Source organism: Limulus polyphemus, unplaced genomic scaffold, assembly GCF_000517525.1.
Source record: "Limulus polyphemus unplaced genomic scaffold, Limulus_polyphemus-2.1.2 Scaffold4354, whole genome shotgun sequence".
In the NCBI taxonomy this organism is placed as follows: Eukaryota; Metazoa; Arthropoda; class Merostomata; order Xiphosura; family Limulidae; genus Limulus; species Limulus polyphemus.
The window spans coordinates 42,708-51,996 of record NW_013669964.1 but is presented as its reverse complement, the minus strand read 5'-3'; the positions used below and the strand labels follow the sequence as shown (position 1 = coordinate 51,996).

The 9,289-nt window shown below is 30.3% G+C and overlaps 1 protein-coding gene across 1 annotated transcript in view; it reads left to right on the top strand.

Moving 5' to 3' along the window:
- The window catches only part of LOC106471015 (DNA mismatch repair protein Msh6-like), a 51,256-nt gene that overhangs the window by 37,493 nt on the left and 4,474 nt on the right, over positions 1–9,289 (top strand). Inside the window, 7 exon segments of the mRNA XM_022399643.1 lie at positions 999–1,131; positions 2,391–2,489; positions 3,296–3,418; positions 5,883–5,970; positions 6,666–6,755; positions 8,561–8,715; positions 9,116–9,250. Coding sequence (XP_022255351.1) covers positions 999–1,131; positions 2,391–2,489; positions 3,296–3,418; positions 5,883–5,970; positions 6,666–6,755; positions 8,561–8,715; positions 9,116–9,250 — 823 coding nt within the window.

Genomic DNA, 9,289 nt, shown 5'->3' with positions numbered 1-9,289 from the left:
CACTGTGTACATTTTTACCTAGTACAGAATTAAAAATAAGTAAAAAGTTAATTTCTTGTTTATTTACATCTACTAGTAAAAGCTTTATACATTATGATGTGCTTTTAAGCATTTTTTATCATTAAAACAAACTGCAAAATGTTCTGAAATACCATAATTTAATTTATTCGAATATAGTAATGCATGTATTGGCTAATTCTGATATTTTACACTAGCATAAAATACCCATGCTCTCTCTGCAGGATTCTAATGTCCCCTCATAATTCACAGAGGCCACAATATATCAGTCAAGCATTTCCATTAATTTAATGACTTCTATAGCTACCTCAGTGGGCCAATTCTTTAACTGATTTATCTGTTGCCATTTATCAAATTTAATTCAATTCTTTTTAAAAGCAAATAGTTTTAATTTAGCTTCTCAGATTTGTTTTCCTTCCTGTGTTTTTATTTGAATTCTTTTCATTCTTCAATATTCTCTGACTTATATTTTTCTTCCTGTTGTTTGTTGCCAGTTCCCAAACTTAGTTCAATTCAAGTTTTTTTTTAATTCTCAGATTTGTATTTTTCTTCTCATATTTGTGTTGAGAAAAAGTATTTGGCAGAAAACCTCCATATATTGTTCATTAAGTAAGTGAGAATTAGAAAAAATATATGATATTTTTCTATAGACCTTCAGGAAGCAGAATTATTTTTTGGGTCAAATCTAAAAAATAATACCCAGGTGCACACCCTCAGTACGCCCTTAGTATGCATGCATAGTTTCAGGTCTCTAGGTTCTTTCATCTTGGAGCTATGGCAGTCACATACACAGGCCCTTCTTTTATTATAGACTCATGATAACCTGGTGGTTAGTATGTTTATATATAAAATCTTTTTTAGTAATTCAAAACAATCTTACTTCTAAACTGTGCTTACTTAAACTTCAACAAGAAATCATAAGATCAAATATATTCATGTAATTTTATAGAAACCTTATTTTTTTACTTTTACTACTACAGCTATAAGAAATGGGAAGGTGCAGTTCAGTGTCTGGCTGTGTTAGACTGTCTTCTTAGCTTAACAGAGTACAGCCTATCATGTGTGGGAGAAATCTGTCGCCCAGAAGTTATAATTCCAAATATACCATACCAGGTGCGGTTCCAATTTTGATTTCAGTAGTTTTATTCAAGCATTATGCTTTTCTTGTATTGTGATGGAGAGTTGAGTAAAGTTTGACTAATAATGATGCATTTGTTGTATTGTGATGGATAGTTGAGTAAAGTTTGACTAATAATGATGTATTTGTTGTATTGTGGTGTAGAGTTGAGTAAAGTTTGACTGATAATGATGCATTTGTTGTATTGTAATGGAGAGTTGAGTAAAGTTTGACTAATAATGATGTATTTGTTGTATTGTGGTGTAGAGTTGAGTAAAGTTTGACTAATAATGATGTATTTGTTGTATTGTGATGTAGAGTTGAGTGACATTTTGACTAATAATGATGCATTTGTTATATGGTGATGTAAAGTTGAGTAAAGTTTCTACTAATAATGATGCATTTGTTATATGGTGATGTAGAGTTGAGTAACGTTTCTACTAATAATGATGCATTTGTTGTATTGTGATGTAGAGTTGAGTAAAGTTTCGACTAATAATGATGCACTTGTTGTATTGTAATGGAGAGTTGACAAAAGTTTTGGCTAATAATGCTTTCTATAAAATGTTTTATGTGTTTATAATAAAACATTTTTTATTTCACTTGCTATAATTATGTATGGACACAGTACAACTATTAGTGATCAGACCCTGATACAGAAAGTAATACGTATGGCTGAACTTGATCTCGTCTGAACTTAGAACTTTTAGAAAATTATAAAGAGGGCTACTAAGGCAGTTAAATATTTGTAATGATAAAGGTAACAGTTAAAGACTTTTTTGGTATTTTGTTTCAATTATGTAATAACTTCTACCAGAAATAAAAGAATCAAGCAGAAAAATGTTTTTCTATTTAAATATACCTGTATATTTTACAAAAATAGAATACATGAAACAAATTACTATTTTGATATTTGGTTCTGTCTATTAGAACAGGTTTTAATTTTTTTGTTGCTTAATTTTCTAACACATAACAGTTATTTGTATTCAGTTATTTACAGTGTTAATGTTAATAATAACGATTGACACTGGTGTGTCATACTGACTACATAAAACATTGTTAATTAGAACAATGCATTTAGATCTTATGTATTCAATAACAGCAGTATTGTATTCTAGTTTGATCATTTGTTGTTAGAAAGTTTGCATCTAATATAATATAATAATTTTCTTAATTTATTACTGTTATAACACAATGAATAGGATTTTTCAGTAATTATAATCAGTATATAATGTTATGTGAATTTTATTACCAGCCATTTTTGGACATTTCACAAGGAAGACATCCAACATTAGTGCATCTCTTCTCAGGATGTGATTTTATTCCTAATGATGTAAACATTGGAATGAAAGAGGTAAACAAGAAAAGATGAAAAATAATGATTTTCTGTTGTAGTTATTGTCGTAATGATATGTGTATAATAAAATTCACAAATATTTTAAATTTTCCTCGCTTTAATACATCAGGCTCATTAGCCTTCCAACAAACATAGGTTTGTTAAAAACAAAAAATGTTAGAATAAAAATCATCACAATATATCTAGATTATGTTGAGGTAGACTTTTGCATGCTTCTTTCAGTACTTGGGGAGTATTGTCATGTGTAGAACTTGTTACATCTGTCTGTCTTTATTTAAGTTTTTGTTCACCCTTTTCTTTTCAAACGTTACTTCAAATTTTAGATTATGGTGTTTTGAGCAAGATTTTTTTTTTTAAAACTTATCAGCTTTATTTGGGGCATCTTAATCTTATCATTCTCTTTTCTGAGTAATAAAAAAAAAGCATTAAAGTTAGTCAAGGTTAAAAGTTCCACTTTTGCTTTACTTTTGATACTGAATAAATATTACAATAATAAACAAGTGGGAAAATAAATTTTAGAACCAGCTGATGAAATGTGGAACTAGCCACGAAACTGCAAAGTGAAATATTCAGATATTTTAATGTAGTTATGCAGTTCATTCAAAACATCATGATGCGTATTGGTTTTATTATCATAATATTACCATAAATTTGGGCAATCTTTTTCTTTGTTATATTTACTCTCAGATGCTAATAATGATGAAATTTAAGTTTTGAAATACTTTCATTTCAACTTCAATCATCAAAGATTTAGTTTTGTTTAATTGCATTGTTTAAGAGATATAACTATTACCTTACATCAGCAGCAGGATGAATCTGACGACAGTGGTCATACCAGTAGTCTTGTGCTGGTGACAGGACCAAATATGGGAGGAAAGTCAACGTTGATGAGACAAACTGGTCTAATTATCATCATGGCACAAATGGTATGGCTAGAAGGAAACAGTATCTTGTTTTGTTTATATGTTGCTTGTTTCTTGATGCTATTAAAGATCTAATAATCTGTGATAATGTGAAGCATTTGTCTTCTGAAAATCCAAATCAGGGTATTAAATTGAGAGCAGTTGTACTCGTAAGTCTTTGTTTAATTTTAAATTCCATCAGAATGTAAGTATGTGTGTGTGTGTATTTTTCATTTAATTGATGTATGAATAATATCCAATAAAATAAACTTTGAGGCCAACTCTACAGTACATTACTAAATGCTTTCAAGCTCATTACTCAGCTCGTTGTCATGCGTTCAATAAATATGTTAGGAAGTTAGACTCACAGTTTATTTTTTAACTTTATCCCACAGTAGAAGAATATGCCCATTTTCTTGAGATCCTTGACAGACCACTCTAAAACCCGGACCCATATATTTAACTCTTATGAACTAAAGTAAGGGTGAAAATAACAAAGAAACAAATATCAACCACAACAATTACATGCGGTGTCTTGATACGGAACTCTTGCCAAGTGGGGGTGTTTCAGAAATTGAAGTCTGATTATAATGTTGACTGGCTGTGCATTAAGTCTTTGAAAAACCATATATTTCATATGCTTTAATAGAATCATTCATTGGATAATGACTGCAGAAATTAAATCGTTGCAATTTTACTACTCAGATTTTGATTATTTCTAGGCTAGCATTCCTGGTTTACATTAATTTGTGTAAGCATCTTTGTTAGTGTTGTGTGTTGCATATATAATGAAAGTTTGTGTGGACTACGTCTCAGTATGTTCAGGATATTGTGTTCCAACACATCTTAAATTCTTAATACAATAGCCTAAGGCAGTGATTCTTAATCAGGGGTAAATTTACCCCTTGGGGGTAAAAAATTGATGTACCTGATGATTGTGTGTGTGTGTGAGAGAGAGAATGCTAAGAATGTGTGTGTGTGTGTGTGTGTGAGAGAGAGAGAGAGAATGCTAAGAATGTGTGTGCTATTTTTGTGCAAAACCTGAATAATATATTTTTTTTCTTCTGACCTTCTTGTTTTTCTGTCCCTTTATGATGGCTATGAATTTTTTGTACAGAAGTAAGGGGGTAAATGGAGAAATACATCAAGCCGAGGGGGGTTAATGATGGAGGAAAAGTTGAGAATCCCTGGCCTAAGGAGATGAAAATCTGAAGTAGTAGTTGAGGAAAGATTGATAGTGGAGTTTATGAGAGTTAAAATTTCATTCTTCCACAATTTTTCATGATGTTTCAGACCAATTGCTCTAGAGAAAAAAAATTGTACCTTTTCAAAGTTTACATAAGAATTTGTTGGGTCTAAAATGCTAAAGACTACATTTTCTGTTTTTGGAAATTCCTAATACACTTATGTAAGTGTGAAGTACCTTGTTTTAAATTATTTTATTTAAAAACGAAATGCTAATTTTCAATAATGTAATAGTCTGTGCACTGATTTTAAATCTTCAGCACATATAGTAGGAAATGATCAATGTGACCAAACTCTACTTGTCACTTTTCAGAGTAGTTTTATATTTAACATGTAGATTTTCAGCTAAAGCTAGTAAACTTGAGAAGGGGGAGCATTAATTTTCTTTTTGAGAATGTTTTTCATAGAAATGATTAATAATTCTAGTACAAACATTTTGACAGTGATTTTGTCAATTCTTTTAAATTTATTCAGTGTGACTCATTTTTTGTCTAAATTTGTTTGAATACTGAAAAAGTGTTATAGAGTTGGCATCGATATCAGATGTACAATAATTGTTAAGAGTTCATAATGTAATCAGTTATGGTCTTGTATCTTTTTAATGAGAAAATGAGAACTATTTTAACCTGAGATTTTGCTTTCTTGAAAGAACAAACTTGTGATTTTTCTGTCACTGGTTAGAAGGGGGGGAGACATTTCAAACAAGTTATTAGAAATGATTTATCAGCATTGTGAAATATTAAGTTTAAAACAAAAGTAGACATTGTTGGGTGTTATCCTTTACTCCTGGTTATTTTCAGTTGTTAAAGCACTTTAGTTTAATTCAGAGTAGTTTGTTTAAGCATCAACAGTTTGCTATAACAAATCTTACATCTCTTTTTGATATCTATTTCATTTCCTTGTAATACAGTTTTTTTGAGTATCTTTCCTGTAAACTTGAATTAATGCTAATTAAATTTGTGATGTAACCTTCAGATAACCTTGAGATAAGACTGAAAAACATTTTAAGGAAAATGTTAAAGCCAACTGAATCCTGTTTGTATTAAATCCTGTTTGTAAACTGAATCCTGTATGTAAACAGTTTGTATTAAATTATTGAAAATATTCAAATGAAAGAACTGATATCTTCCAGTTTCAAAATTGAAAATTTTTTTTTTTTTTTAAATCAGTGGTACTATATTTGAATTTATTTTATCATGTTGTTCTGACACCTTTGTTTGTGATAAACTTGTTTGTTTATCAGGGATCATTTGTACCCGCTACACACTGTCGGTTCACTCCTGTGGACAGGGTCTTCACACGGCTTGGAGCAAGTGACCGAATAATGGCAGGTTAGTATTATCTTTAACAGATCCTTTGCCTTATAAATATGTGTAAAGTTCAATTTAAAACTTTTTTTAAGAAAATTTAACTTTTCTCACATTGATAATTTCAATTCCTAATTTTTCCTGTGTGAAATATTACTTGTTAAACTATTTTAATAACAGTTTAATAGTGAATAACACTTGTCCCATATGATAACTTGGTTAAGGTATTTGGTATTCCATTTATTTCTAAAACTTCTCAGGTTAACTAGACATAAACTAAGTACTAACTTATGGTATGGGCTCTGTTTCTTGTGATACCTAAACTATGAGCAACAGCAAGGCTTAGCAAACTCTTACGGTGTAGCTGGGTAAATGTTCGAATTAATTTTTTCATCTGTGTCAAATATACATTTTTGTAGAGTAAGAAATCACTGGTGTAATTTTTGAATAGCAGTTTTGATATTTACGTATTATAGTTAAATTTAATATCTTAAAAGTGAATTTCACATGTATTTCATATTTCTAAGTTATTTACTTGTTTCTCTCCAGAAGGAGCAAGTAGAGATTGTCAGTTTTTTTCAAACATATAAACAAGTTAATTACGAGTTTGTTGCAATTTTCTTGCTTGATTCTAAGTATACAGCTTGAAAAGTTTGATAACACATAATTCTTTTGGTTTCTTTTTTCTGTTTTTTAATGATAACTGTGTTACCTGCCAGGAGAGAGTACGTTTTTTGTTGAACTAAGTGAAACATCATCCATCCTCCAGCATGCCACCCAGCATTCACTGGTACTTCTAGATGAATTAGGTAAGAAATATTTCTTTTTTTTTCACCAAAAGTACTAACATATCTTTAGCATGCTCTAAATAATAATAGTGTTAATGTTTTATTGGAATATTCTTACCTAGACATTAATTAATCTAATGTAAAAGCAATTAACTCTACTTTACAGGTCTCTCTTCCTGTGCATTTCTCTGCATGACATAAGCTTTTACTGAGTAACATTCAAAATTTAATTAAGCAACTTTACTATCAACTTATGTCACTAAAACTAGCATAATAATAAACATTATAAGGCAATGTTTTAAGTATTGAATTTTTAGTCCCATTATTTTAAAAGAAACCTTACAAAAATACTTAAACTTCAGTTTTGTTGTCACATGATACATTAATTTACTTTTCTTCAGTCTATGCAACTTGAATACTGCCTCATGTACACTGTACTATGTATAGACAAAAACTAGGCTAATTGCTCATTTTACACATTCTTCTTTCAAACTCCTAAGTGCATGTTCGTTCTCAGAAAGGAGATATAAATAAACTCTTGACTAAAGCCATGCCCACTTTCTACACATAGAGTTGTGATTTCTCAGCCAATTATATTTATTTGAGCTAGATGCTGATAACCAATAGAAAAAACACAATTTAAAATATGATATCCCAATAACTATTTTAAATTGGTGTGAAGAATTGCGTATAAAACTTAGTCATACTGCTCTTAACCTTTTTCTTCACTAGAACTTAGCATTGTTTCTCACCTAGAAATATGTTAGTTAGATAGATAATTAAATTATATTTAGGGTTTAGCTAATTATGTATTATTTATGTTTTAAGATGCATATTTGAAAGGTTCAATAATTTTTTTAATATAACCCAACTCCTCCTCAGTTCATGAGAGATAGTGTAGTAAGCGAGTGCAACAATATTCTGCTGAACACTGAAGTATCTCTACTGATGATACTCTAATATTGGCTGGAGATGCCCATTGATGTGTGTTGAGATAAATATTAACAATGCTAAAGAACAGGAAAGGAAAATAAAACATGAAAAAGTTAACTATATGTGAAAATGTAAAGACATCCAATCAAGATTATAACCAATGGAAGATTTTTTAAGATTATTTGATGAAAAATTAAAAGTTATGTACATTTTTCTTATTTCTGAATTTTAAAGATTTCATTGTACTATACATTGATGATAATTGCTACAATTAGTAATATGGTAGACAAAGCGAAAAATAACATATAAATATTTACCTTAAAACTTTGGATATTCATTTAGGAGGTTCTAGAAGTTATGCAAATGAAATTTGAAAACTATAAGATGGAAAACAGTACTTAACATGATGATCACTTGCACTCAAACTATTCAATAGTCTAAGTGCAAATAACTACAATAAATAAATAACGAAAATATTTGAAATACTTAATTAAAACAGTCTCATTCTTTGTGTGCAAAATACTTGTAATCTTAAACAAAATCTTGCCAAAAAACCAAATCATCATAAAAAAATGATTTTGTCAATTTAACTAGAATTGTTGTACCACAAGAATGTAAAGTTGTTCACGTGAGAAAGATATTCAGGAAGCTATGTTAATACATTACTTGGTGATTCATCTTTGAGTACAAATAAAAACAAAAGCATGAAACCCTAGAGCCAGAGCACTTTGGAAAGGTGCACCTTTCTTCAACAGGGGCAAACTGGGAAACAGAGTGCCTTTGATGATGAAAGGTGTCTCTTTTGAAAGTGCCCGGATCATAGGATTTCATACGTTTGACCTTTAAGTGTTCAGGTGATAGTTATGTTGTACGTGTATTTTGTTTTCTACCAGGAAGAGGAACCGCCACCTTTGATGGTTCAGCTATTGCAACTGCTGTTGTTGATGACCTTTCTTCCAGAGTACGGTGTCGCACATTATTTTCCACACACTATCATTGCCTTGTTGATGAATTTCTCCACAATCCTAATGTTAGGCTTGGTCACATGGTAAGATATGTGTAATATTGAAGTTAATAGTGTGTGTGTTTAAAATATCCAAGAAGATGACTCAAAGGTTTTAATAAGTTAAGCTACTCATCTTTTTTTTTTATTCATCAGTTAATAGTGTGTGTGTGTTTAAAATATCCGAGAAGATGACTCAAAGGTTTTAATAAGTTAAGCTACTAGTCTTCTTTTTTTTTATCATCAGTTTTCGAGATTAATATGGGAGAAAGAAGATCGGGAAGCTAAGTCATAACAGTAATTTCTTATTTTAAATGATGCCTCTTGCCTCATTTTTGTCGTGTGTTCATAGTTGGTTGTGGTTGTGTAGTTAAAAATTTTATAATTAAATATGCATAACATCTCATACAAATCTCATACACTTCACTTTCCCCATTTACATTAGGCATGTATGGTGGAGGATGAAAATCTTGAAGATGTAACCAAGGAAACAATTACATTCTTGTCCAAATTTGTTGATGGTGCCTGTCCAAAAAGTTATGGTTTCAATGCTGCCCGTTTGGCTGGACTTCCTGTAGAGGTACATTTTTGTATTTGTACACGATTTTATGTACATAAA